Below are 12,566 nucleotides of genomic sequence, written 5' to 3' on the forward strand. Positions count from 1 at the left end.
GAGGTACTCAAAGGTGTCTGTGAAATCTTTCACTCCAGTCTGTGTTTGGTAAGACAGAGGGCCAGAATTGATGCTGATGTGCCAGTGAAATCTTTCACTCCGTCTTAGTTGAAGACAAGCCAGACATGATGCTGATGTGTCGTGAACCTTCACTCCGGTCTGTTGTAAACAGAGGCCAACTTGATGTGAGGTCATGAACTTTCACCAGCTGTGTTTGTAAGACAGAGGGCCAGACTTGATGCTGTGTGTCAGTGAAATCTTCACTCCGGCTGTGTTGGCAATCGGAGGAAAGACTTGATGCTGATGTATCAGTGAAATCTTCACTCGGTCTTTTTGGAGACGAGGCCAGAATTGATGCGATTGTCTTTTTTGCTTAGAGGCACATTAGCATCAGAACAAGTAATGGCTGGTGACGGATAGGACAGCCCTATCATCAGGTACAAGAGCCCTGTTGGGTTGCAGGATATTTTGCCAATAAGCCAACACCTTTGTAAGTCAAAAGCTTTTCAGCAATGTTGCGTCTCACAGACCAGGAACACTTGGGATGGAAAGACATGTGTGAGCCGCAACAGATTGGATGGGAGAGTTTACATATAAGGAACGCATTGAAGATAAATTATGACTTAACGAAAGGCAGGTTCGTCTATTAGTGTAGCAAGAACCCTGTTTATGTTATGGATATTTTTTTTCGAAGTATAACACGTTATTCAAACACTTCAAAATGTTCAAAATGGAATAATCTTCGTTGATGCAATGTTAACATATTTTACTAAATATTTCCATCACTGTACAATTTAACTGAACAATTACTTTATTGTAGATTCCTGAGTTTGTATGTAGAGCAAACAGTTAATATTTTGTGCCTAATTTTGTATGGAGATTTTTTTGTGCAGATAACAACATACAATGGAAATTAGACAAACTAGAACATCAACAGGGTGGGAACAGTTGTAAGAGCTTCTCAAGGTGATGCTGAGGGGTAGGACAGAAGAGTCCCCACAGTCTTCTGGCACAGAGTTAGTACATCACATACACAATGTAAATACTGTACAAGTGATTGTGACAATCAAAATTTGAAAGAACTTTAGATAAATGAATAAAGACTAAATGTATCACAGAGTCTAATATTGTGAGGGAACAGCAGGGATTCCATCTTTAAAAATGTGTTATATAGCAATTTAGTTTCACATGGCAATTTAGATATATAATGGTGGAAAAAGCATTCTGCAAACATTGTGAATAAAATTACATAGTGAGCTCTATAACATTTGGGACAAAGACATTTTTTTCTCTTGATTTGGCTCTGTACTCTGTAATTTCAGATCTGTAATCAACCAATTCATATGACGTTAAAGTGCAGATTCTTAGCTTTTATTAAAGGGTATTTATACATTTTTGGTTCACCATGTAGAAATTACAGCACGTTTTATACATGACCCCCATTTCAGGGTACCATAATGTTTGGGACCAATGGCTTCACAGGTGTTTCTGCTCAGTCAGATATGTTCAGTTGCTTCTTTAGTGCAGGTACAGGAGATCTTTCAGTATCTAGTCTTGATTCTTGGCTTTTGGTTGCCTTTGGAGTCTGTTAATGGCATTTGTCAACATGGGGTTCCAAGTTCAGGGGGATTTTTAGCATTTTAAACATTTTTTGTCAGTTATTTGGGTTACAGAACCTATTCATATTGAGTTACTATAATCGATCATAGGAAGTCATTGAGTTACCTTTGCAGAACAATGGGGCATGGTGTAAATGAGTTAAAGGTTAATTTCACCCCTGATACTGAAAGCTAATAACATACTTGGAGGATTAGCATAGAATGATCTGGATTAGCAGCCAAGGTCCTTGAGGTGGATGGTAGGATCTCTGTTTGAAAGGAAAATTTTAAAATTAAAGGTGATCAAAGCTTTTGTATTTTACTCTGTCGACAGGATGCCAGGCTGTCTGTAATAGCCACAGACCAGAACTACAGACAGAATTTCACAGCTGCAGACAAGGACATGTCCTCCCCGCTCAGAACCATCCGTACCATTGTAAACTTGATTGTAAGTACGGCTTAACTCTAGCATCCATCTGTTCTTATCTGCCATTTAGCCTTTAGCCTCAGTTTTCAGCATATCTCAGTGATATTATGTTCCCTGCGATTTGAACTGTGCGTTTTGTAGTTTAGGGAATACTGTACAGATAAAGCTGACCTGGCTCTCTTCTTTCTTGATTTCAGATCAATGAGACAAAAGACGTGGTATGTATGCTTCCTTCATTTGTTCTGTACAGTTTTTATCATTGTCCTTACATATCACTGTCCTAATTGTCACCTCTTGCTTGTCTTTACAGTGTTGTTCCTTTGATTGCGCAGTAAGTGACTCTATTGGTTATCCTAGCAGGATATCCTGTTTCATAAATGAGAACAGAAAATAATTTATTGTTGTATTGTAATTTCTGGTATTTCTATATATATATATATATATATATTCAAAATAATAAATATATATATATTTATTTTTTTATTTTTTGTTTTTACATTGAATTGAATACCTCTAAATTTTTCCTGTAACTGATGATGTATATTACATGTCTTGCATTATGTTATCACTTATCAGTTTCATGTGTTTTCAGGCCAAAACTGGGCCAAGAGGGCCTGATGGGGATCCTGGATCCAGGGTAATTCAGACCACACATATACTAGACATCTATTTAAATTAAAGAAATGCTACAGGTATAATTTTAATTTAGAGACATGCAGCATATACTTCTACATTTCAGTAAATTCCACACATATTTATACTGCTTCTATGCTTCAATTATAGACAGACGGCATGCAGAGGTGCGCACATGTTACATAACATTACATTACATGGCACACTGGGTCTAACTCACTAACTCACTGAAGAATGTTTTCTCATCAGGGTGAGTCTGGCAGGCCAGGGATGCCAGGAGAAAAGGGTGATTTCGGAGAAGACGTGAGTACCAGCTGCCAGAACTGTGCCCCACATCCAATCACACAGCTCCCCGTGCACTAGACATGTAACAAACAGTGCAGTAAGCAAGGGCTATGCGATATGCAACTCATTTTTTAATTCATTCATTTTTTACAACTGTTTTCACGAAAGGTTGCCAAAAATCTGCTAGAATGTCAGGTTTACTATTAACCTACATTCCCCTTGCACATTTCCTGTGGCATTCCTGTGCTTGTACAGAAAAGAAGGAGGAAGACCAGCACAATATATTTCACTGAAAGGCTTTTGTGATTGTGCTCGCCCACTTAATTGTCTGATATTTCAGATATCTGATATTTCAGATGACTTCTCAGAAATTTCGGATAACTTTGTTATCGTAATGGAAGTGCTGCGCACGTCAATCTTAAATATTCTGGCAACCACAGCACCCACACTTGAATAGTTTTTTTAAAAATTCAGCCTCATTACACCATAGAATGGATAAATAAAGGTGTAAAGGTTCATTTTTAAATGCTTGTTTATATGTAGAACAACAGTCATTGAAAATGACATAGTTTTATTCATAGCCAAAAATGTGCCAGGTTAATCAATCGGAACAAAAGTGTTCACAAATACTTATCCAGGTTAATCATTGGGAAGTAGGGGGATGGCAATGATTTCCAAGCAGCTTATTTCTCTGGCAAGTTTTCTGAGAAGTGTTCCTGAAACAAAATTGATATTTATTTATTAACTATTTAATTTATTTTTTGCAAAACACTGTTACAATGGAAATGGAAAGTTGCCATAGCTTGTATTTATTAGCTTGCACACTGTTTTTCACGAAAGCAGCCCTAGTCTTCTGTACTGCTGACAGATGGTAAACAGCAGCCAGCTTCTTAAAATGGTGCTTAACCAAAACAGCACTGTTCTGTTCAGTCTTTGTACCATGAGGGGTGGGGGGTCACTGTAAGAAACGCCACCACAAATGGCACTGTAATATAGCTATGTAAAAGTGTCGCTGAAAACATCCCCATAACTTGTCTGTCTTTAGATAGCTGGGGTGAGCTCCAGTGCTTGTAAACTGTGCCACGGCCTTTACATTATTGTAGTAATATAACTGTCACCTGTGTACCCCAAGCCAGCAATCACATTTATGAGTATTTAACAACATGGAGAAAATGGGATTGCCTTGCAACATGCACCATCTCTAGACCCAGAAGGGGATACTTTTCTAAACGTAAGATTCGTCTGGGAATACAAGCAGAATGACGTCATAGAAACTTTCTGATTAAAAGGAGTTGCATGGACCTGTGGTTGACTAATATCCAAGCTATTATCCCGGCTATACTGTCACTGAAAGCCTTCTCTGTCTTACAGGGAAGACCAGGTGACGCAGGACCTGTCGGCTACCAGGGCATGAAGGTACGATCCTCCTGTCATTTTATTTTTTGCTTTCACTCATGCATCTCTATTATTATTATTATTATTATTATTGCATCATAAGCTAAAGATCTTTTAAACAAACTGTTCTTCTTTTCCACAGGGAGACAAAGGAATTAGAGGTGACAAGGTATGCTTAATTTGCATTCTTATTATTGTTCTGTACCTGTGAAAATTGTGGTTAAAGTCATGTATGTGGTGTCAAATAGTTGGCCTTGTGCTGAGCTGAATATGCAGCATGCTCTTGAGTTTATTATGTACTGAATGGGATTGACATGCTCATGACACATACATAGATTTAACTACAGTGCAGTGTGTTTTAATAGCATTGTCAGGAATAATGCTCCTGTTCTGTCCATTTGCTGTATTCTTTCAACTGAAGTTTGTCCTATCTTTGCCTAGGGAGAGAGAGGTCACAGAGGATTCAAGGTGAGACCACATATCATCCCTGATTGGCCTGTGTAACCTTCTATCAATTCTCTGTCCTATTCTACATTCTCTGTCCAACAAATGTGTGCTCCATGTTCCTGAAAACCCCTCCTCTTTCTCCTTCCACAGGGAGACAAAGGACAGAACGGGATTGATGGAATAGATGGACGCAAGGTGAGTTCTACAGACTGTGTGGTGAAATAGTTTGCAATATATGCAGGCCTGAGAATGCCTAGTGTACTAAAACGTATACCAGGCAGGGGCATGCGGACAATAAAAAAATCAGCCTCTCATGGGTGTGGCAGCATACCAAAAAAAAGAGATCACAATCACAGAGCCGGGGAGACACATAGCTGTGAGCAGGGGAACTGTGATCGCACGTAGTGGAGGGAGACTGGTTTTGATTGTGAGGCTGCAAGAAAACAGAATGATTTGTGATATATCCTGGTCCTTGGTGTGCTGCTGAATTCAGTGTCCCTGTTTCCCCTGCATATTCCCCTGGTACTGCGCTTGTACTTATTTCTAACAAAATTGTGTTGCTCTCTCTTTTGCTATGCATTCTTGACTTTCATGGTTATTGCACGATAACGTCTGCATTTCGAAAAAATAAATACATTTTAAATAATTAAACAGATCTGGTAACATTACAGTAAAGAATGTAAATTGGTGAATAATGATGCAAGGATGGTTACTTGAAGGGGAACAGTATTTTTATCGCTGTATCATTCAGAACTTCATGTTGTATTTCTAATTCTCTCTAAGCCTCTTGTTACTATTGATTTATTATTAATAGTATTATTTCTGATCAGATTCTGTTAATTTTACAGAGAAAACAGGGACGCTGAATTTACTAGAACACCTTTCTAGAAGTCTAGGTGATAAGGATATTGGACTAAGTGAAAAACAATTATGATCAATCTCAATGAAAGCAAACTTTCCACTAAAAAAGTCAAATGTTACTGTTATCGACATGGCAACTTCGTGTAGGTTATGTGCCAAGACAGACATATTGAAATATGAATTTGACGAAAGCAAATATACTGTATTTGTATTGGCATATTTAAGTGGTTATTTAGAGACAATTTAATGTTTGTATATTATATTTTAGATTAGATATGAAATACCCTGCTCCCCACGACAATGTCCACACACCCCTGGTACTGTTATAGGCAAGATTTCACACATTCACATCTGAGTAATGCTGACATTGGCACAGGGCTTAACTGTCCCTGATTTTGAGCAGAGTCAGCACCAACTTTGCAGGAATTGGCCCAGAACTCTCTGGCTCTCTGAATATTCAGAGTTAACACCCTCCCTTCCTTCCTTCATCCTTTAAGTGATCTGACTGAGGTTGAGGTTTCTGCCATATTGTTTTGATCTATCCACCCCCTATAGCTCCAGAGAAGAAAGAAATAAGGATGTGACTGTAGAATTTTTTTACACATATCCAGTGACAAAATTGCCATTGTGACAGGTTGTTTGCTCATTATATCACCAGCAGGTCTTCAAGTGAATTATTCCCAGCAAGTTTAGCTTCCCTGTCTGCAGTTGCTTATTAGCTTGTCAAAGGTATATCAAAATGTATAAACAGTATGTTCATTTTCTCTGGGAATGGTTTACTGATTTATTGTCAGTAATCCACTTTAACTGAAGTCTCAGACTATTGCAAGCTGGCATTTGGCAACTCATTAACAGGACATTGAATGTAAACAAACTGCGAGCTCTATATTCTTTGAAACAAAGATATTTTTTCTTTATTTGGCTCTGAGCTCCACAATTTTAGATTTGTAATCAAACAGTTGACATGGTTAAAGTGCAGATTCTCAGCTTTTGTTTTAAATAAACCATTTTTTTTATTTAAGGGTATATTTATACATTTTGGTTCCACCATGTAGAAATTACAGCACTTTTTGGAATACATAGTTCCCCAATTCAGGACACCATAATTTTTGGGATCAACAGATGCTTCTTATTAGTGAAGTGTGTTCACTTGCTTCCTTAATGCAGATATGAGAGCTTTAAGTATCTAGTCTTCATTCTATGCTTTTGGTTGCCTTTGGAGTCTGTTATTGGTTTCGTCAACATGAGGACCAATGACAGTCAAAGAAGCCAATATGAGGCTGAGAACAGTCAGAGACATAGTGTGAAACCTTTCGGCTTATCAACTGTTTGGAACAAAGACAAATGGCAAATAGAAGAAAGAAGAAAGAAAGAGGTTGTGAAATCGCAAGGGGCCTGATAGGGCAAGGAAGGCTTCTACAGTTTGTGGATGAAGAATTCTCACCATAATGAAGAAAAAACCCACAAACACCTGCCTAATAGATCAAAAACACTTTTCAGGAGGCAGGTGTGGATGTGTCAGTGATGACTGCCCACAGAAGACTTCACAAACAAAACTACAGAGGCTACACTGCAAGATGCAAACCACTACTTACTGTAGCTGCAAAAACAGCCTATTGGATGGTGCTTCATTCTACAGCAAGACAATGACCCCAAACATACTGATAAAGCAACAAACAAGTTTTTCAAAGCCAAAAACAAGAAAATTATTCTGATTCCAACTGAACATGCATTTCATATGCTGAAGAGAAAACGTAGCCAATTAGCCCCAAAAGTACAGACTTCAAACAGTCATTGCATGAAAAAGGTATATGTGGCAGGGTACTAAATACGACTACTTTCATTTACATATCATTAATATGTCCTGAATGGGGGCTTGTATAAAAAATGCAGCAATACCTACATGAAGAAACCAAAATATAAAAATATCCTTTAATAAAAGCTGAGAATCTGAACTTGTGAATTGTTTGATTAAAAATTGTGGAGTAGGGTCAATTTTTTTTTTTTTTTAATTCTTTGTCCCAAACATCATGTAGCTCACTGTATGTTTTGCGTTCTTGAATCCTAAAACGTCAGCCCTGGTTAACAAGTACATGTGGGAAAAGGATACAACAGCAGAGCTCTCACTTAGAGCCAAGGACAATACACATATTTTACTACATGGTGCTAGTCTGGGACAGAGACTAGCCAAAAACTATGGACCGCAAATTTATTAACAGTTTGTGACTGCTGCGGTAAAGAAAAATATAGATGGTTTTTGTACTGGCAACAGAACACAGAAGATCATTTGTTCTAAGAATAATAAAATGGCTTTTCTTAATGAGATTATGCATAGGCTTATGATATCTAATATCATGTTAAATACAAATAATATTGGAAATAATATTATAAACTTTCTCTGTTGTATGTGAATCAGTGGAAGTTTCCAAAAGCCATATTTTTCTGAAAAGTCAGAATTTGGAATGGAGGTACACAGAAATGATAGTTTCATGATGTTTATCATGGTAAAGCCAGAAACCCGGAGAGAATGAAAGGGTATATTCAAGACAATCTGGTATCGTCAGAATGCAATACCGGAGCAAAGCTAAGTTCGGCATCAGTTAAATGACCCTGCTTAGTAAGAAAGCCTCTTCCACAGTGAGGACCTGCAAAACAGCAGTACGGATTTGTCATCTGCTTTAATGGCACATGTTTTCTGAGAAGATAAAAAATGGCCTTGGAGATATTCTCATCAGCTGTGTGTTTGGTGCCGGAAAGATGAAGGCCATGTTAAGAAGAACACCATGCCCTATTTGAAGTATGGAGTTGGATCTGTTTTGCTTTGGGGTTGTTCTGCTGGTCCTGGAGCTCAGAATAAAGGGAGAGAGGGATTCTGAGGATATTTAGGGTCAAACACCCTAGATCCTCCTGTTAGGGTATTCCAGTTAGTTGAAAAATCACATTCAGCATTTTTAATGATCAAAAAAATTTAATAATGTCTACAGGAGAAGGCAATCCCTACAGAAACTGAATATACTGAAAATATATTGAACTAAATTATGTTATCAAGTTATTTCTACATGTTCCAATATATGGGCAAATATACTGCAAATATATTAATACTGCATTCAGAGATTGCAATATATTACACTGGTGTAAGATATATTTATGATTTTATTTCCACATAATCACAATACATTGCGGTATATTCCATTTTTTAAGGAAAAATAAATGTTCTTCAGTGGCTTTTAGTAAATCCCAAACCTGGTTTGAATAAAATTCCTGAGCTCTGAAATGGAACTGGAAAGCTGGAGTAATTAGACCAGGACAAGCAGCCAAGATCCCTTCTTGAGGCATGGAAAATGACACTATTGAGTGACTATCGACTATTGATAATAGTGTCTGCTCAAAAAAAAATAGTACTAGTATTATTTTAAACATTAATTGAAAGCATTACTCTGGATAGTATTGTTTGTCATCATGTCACTTTAATGTAATTTTTTGAGAAAAATAATTTCTATATTATTTTTTGCTTAATTCATTTGCTTAATTAATCTTACATTTTATTGATGGCCTGAACATATCTGAAGGTGTTATAAGAGCTGTGTGTTAGAAGACAGAAACCAAAAATAACCAAGAATATAGCAGAAATCCAGCACTGAAAAGGCTATGGAATAAAATTGTAATTGTGAAAGTGTGTTATGTACAAGATAAAGTTCAAAGGCATTCTTCAGGAAGTAAAAAACTGTATCTTTTTTTTTTTTTTACTGTTTTACCATATAGTAAAAAACCTTTGTTCAATTGACAAATTGGAAAAGGAATTCAAACCAAAAATATGGGGGCCCTATGTTCAAGGACTATAAAAAAAGATACTGCCCATATGTAGTGGGACAACAGCCTTAATATTTTCATATAGACGGTAGTAAACTCACTTTTAATTCAGTAATTTCTAAAATATTGCAGTGAATTTAACTTCCCTTTGACAAAATATATTATATCCAGCAGTGCAATAAACTTCCATATGATACAGCATACTGTATTTCTCTACAGTCCATAAAACATCTGTGTAATGTAGCACATTTGCTTCCAGTGCAGTATATTTCACTGTTATAAAGTGTATTTCCACGCTGTAAATTAAACATTTCTGTTATAATGTATAATTGCAGTGTATTAATCTTTCCCCTTATTCAGTATATTTCCCCCACCATACATTAAACCTCCCTGTTATACAGTGTGCTATTTTCCTGCAGTGCAGTATATTTTTCAGAGTGTACCAGACCCCGAGGGTCCCCAAGGGGTAAAGATAAAGAGCTTAGCATTACTTGACCATTTTATCTATTGAAAGCATACTGATCTATGGTATATTTAAATGCTCTTCTTCTTGTCCTCAGGGTGACCCTGGTTTCCCAGGCATGGCTGGCTGTAAAGGATCCCCTGGGCCAGATGTAAGTGGGTTTTGTTTAAAGTGTCTCCTAGGTGACTGCTTATTTTACTTGCGTGTGTTTTTATGAACACTCAGCGACATGTTGCCAGCCGTCTCTTCTCTGTTGCCATGCTTCAGGGTACACAGAACAGATGTTAATATCACCTGTCTGGCTGGTGGTTTTTCTAAACATAGCTTCGGATGGAGGACTGCCCATCACTCTCCTTTCCTAATAATTTGTCCTTTTGGCAGGGTAATGCAGTACAGTACTTTATACTTTCAGCAGCTTATTCTTTACTGTACCAAGCCTACAACCTTGGAGGTATAAACCTTGTTCCCTGACCATTATGTGCTAAACTTTTAATTAAATATGTTGTGTTTATTGATGCCCTTAAACTGAAATAGGTGGGCTATAGTACAGTCATTGTCAGCTCTCATACGAAAAAGGCTGGTGTAATATGCAGGGGAAAAAAAGAATAATAATTATGTCCACCTGTTTTTTATAGTGCGTGTCAACTAAGGATTTAAAATTTTCCTTACAATCCATATACTCCTGGAGTCCTCATAAGCCCTGGATTGGCACAATTACCTCACTAGTCCTGCAGTTAGTGGGTAATTATGACCTTCATAAAAGAAATGTGTTTTCCTAGCATAATGAGAGAGAGGAAAGTATGGACGGAATGTCAAACAAAATAACCTTATGAGTACACCAGTATCCACCTGAGACACTACAGATTTCATGCTTCATATTCCGCGCAGTTGTCAGGTGCCTAAAACAATGTATCTGCGATTACAATAAAAGAACATCAACTATGGATTTGTTGCATGGTGACAAATAACAAGGATGAATCATCTCTCAGCGGGTCACAAAAGAGCTTTGAGCTGTTGATAGATGTCACCCACAATCTGACCAATGAATTTCTGAAGGCAGATATTTCACTAGAATAACTGGATACATGCTAAATTACATGCATTTTCCAATAAGCATGTAATCAATCCTGCAAAACGACATGTATGTGGTCACCGACAAGTCAATAGATGGTGCCGACAAATATGTTTCACATGTTTTAATTTAATTTATTTGTATTTTTATCATCATTATTTATTTATTTTTTGTTGACAAACTTTTATGAATTGTTCAAGCAGAAAGTTCCACTATACAGGGTTTCTAACGAACAAAATAGCAGAGCAAGGTTCAGAACTACAGTACCAATAAAATGGGGCTGGTACAAAAAAAAGAATGCTTTGAAAAAGTAATTCTTTTAAAATTCATCATTCGAATGATTCACAAAGAGAAGAGGCAGCCCAATTGAATTCCAGCCATAGCTGTTGGACTGGGACTGAGGAGCATCCCTCATAGCTTCCTCACAGAAGTAGGAAAGAATCAGTCTGGGTCCAGTCAAACAGCATCTGGCCACCAGCTCAAGGGAAGTGCCCTTCCCTATCAGACAAACATTATTAAATCTGATTTTCAAAAGTCCAAGTGTTTGTATGCTTTAATTACTTCCTCTCATTTTATAACATCACAGACACATGGAGGATATGTCCTTCAAGACATTCTATTTTAATTTAAATATCTTATAAAATCTTCTGTTGACTCGCAGGGATTTCAGGGGGAACCAGGTCCAAAAGGAGACCCAGGGTCATATGGCACCAAAGGAGAAAAAGTAAGTATGAAGCACGATTGAGTTGTGCTAATGTTGTCAATTTTTTTAGCATGTTGGTGCGGACGAGACAAAGTGTTAGACTGAGCATTAGCTTACATAAGACAGTATGTGGCACAATACTTCTGTTGCACCATAAATGCATGACGGAAACAGGTTAACATTTGGTCCTTTGAAGTTTATATATTTATTTAGGGGAGATCATAAAACAATTTGAGTGCCTGGGTTAACTGGCTGCTTTACAAACCAGGGAATATAAATATAACCTCTGTGTTTTGTCTTTCAGGGAGATCTTGGGAAAGACGGTGAACCAGGAAGACCTGGAAATGATGGTCCACTCGGACCAATGGTAAATAATAAATGTCATATGTGGCCTCTTGGACCAAGAGGATTCTCTCTGTGTGAGGAAGGAAGCTAGAAGAATCATTGCCATTTGCTTGTAAAATGGTTTGCTAATTATCAGTGGCAACACATTAGGCAAGGACGGTTATGCAGATTAAATTATAATTGCTGTGTAGCACTAATGCTATGTCATTAGGTGGCTGTTTTTACAAGTAATTGCAGATAAGAGCTTGATAAGTCTTTATAGTTTCTCTAGTCCAAAATGTGTTTGGCTCACTCAGCCAAATAAAAACCTGAAGTTTGGAGTTCAGCGTAGTGTGTGTAAGTTTGAGATCAAGCGGTTTCATGTTTTGTGTCTTTGTAGGGAGACAGAGGACCACCGGGTGCAAATGGAGACAAAGGAGAGAGGGGTGATGATGTAAGGTTTTTCATTATTCTTCATTTCTTAATTCCGTTTTGTGGCATCATTTTAATGGCACTAACCATGAGTTTTCTATTGGATAAATGTGAGA

General features: G+C 37.4%; 1 protein-coding gene across 1 annotated transcript in view; it reads left to right on the forward strand.

Moving 5' to 3' along the window:
• LOC135251933 (collagen alpha-1(VI) chain-like) overlaps nucleotides 1-12,566 on the forward strand; it is a 34,884-nt gene that overhangs the window by 5,567 nt on the left and 16,751 nt on the right. The window contains exons 4-17 of the mRNA XM_064329816.1: nucleotides 1,323-1,326; nucleotides 1,933-2,046; nucleotides 2,223-2,243; nucleotides 2,336-2,356; nucleotides 2,618-2,662; nucleotides 2,908-2,961; nucleotides 4,315-4,359; nucleotides 4,481-4,507; nucleotides 4,780-4,806; nucleotides 4,936-4,980; nucleotides 10,017-10,070; nucleotides 11,653-11,715; nucleotides 11,999-12,061; nucleotides 12,419-12,472. Coding sequence (XP_064185886.1) covers nucleotides 1,323-1,326; nucleotides 1,933-2,046; nucleotides 2,223-2,243; nucleotides 2,336-2,356; nucleotides 2,618-2,662; nucleotides 2,908-2,961; nucleotides 4,315-4,359; nucleotides 4,481-4,507; nucleotides 4,780-4,806; nucleotides 4,936-4,980; nucleotides 10,017-10,070; nucleotides 11,653-11,715; nucleotides 11,999-12,061; nucleotides 12,419-12,472 — 637 coding nt within the window. The remainder of the gene's footprint in view (nucleotides 1-1,322; nucleotides 1,327-1,932; nucleotides 2,047-2,222; nucleotides 2,244-2,335; nucleotides 2,357-2,617; nucleotides 2,663-2,907; nucleotides 2,962-4,314; nucleotides 4,360-4,480; nucleotides 4,508-4,779; nucleotides 4,807-4,935; nucleotides 4,981-10,016; nucleotides 10,071-11,652; nucleotides 11,716-11,998; nucleotides 12,062-12,418; nucleotides 12,473-12,566) is intronic.

The sequence above is a fragment of the Anguilla rostrata genome, chromosome 3 (assembly GCF_018555375.3).
Source record: "Anguilla rostrata isolate EN2019 chromosome 3, ASM1855537v3, whole genome shotgun sequence".
In the NCBI taxonomy this organism is placed as follows: domain Eukaryota; kingdom Metazoa; phylum Chordata; class Actinopteri; order Anguilliformes; family Anguillidae; genus Anguilla; species Anguilla rostrata.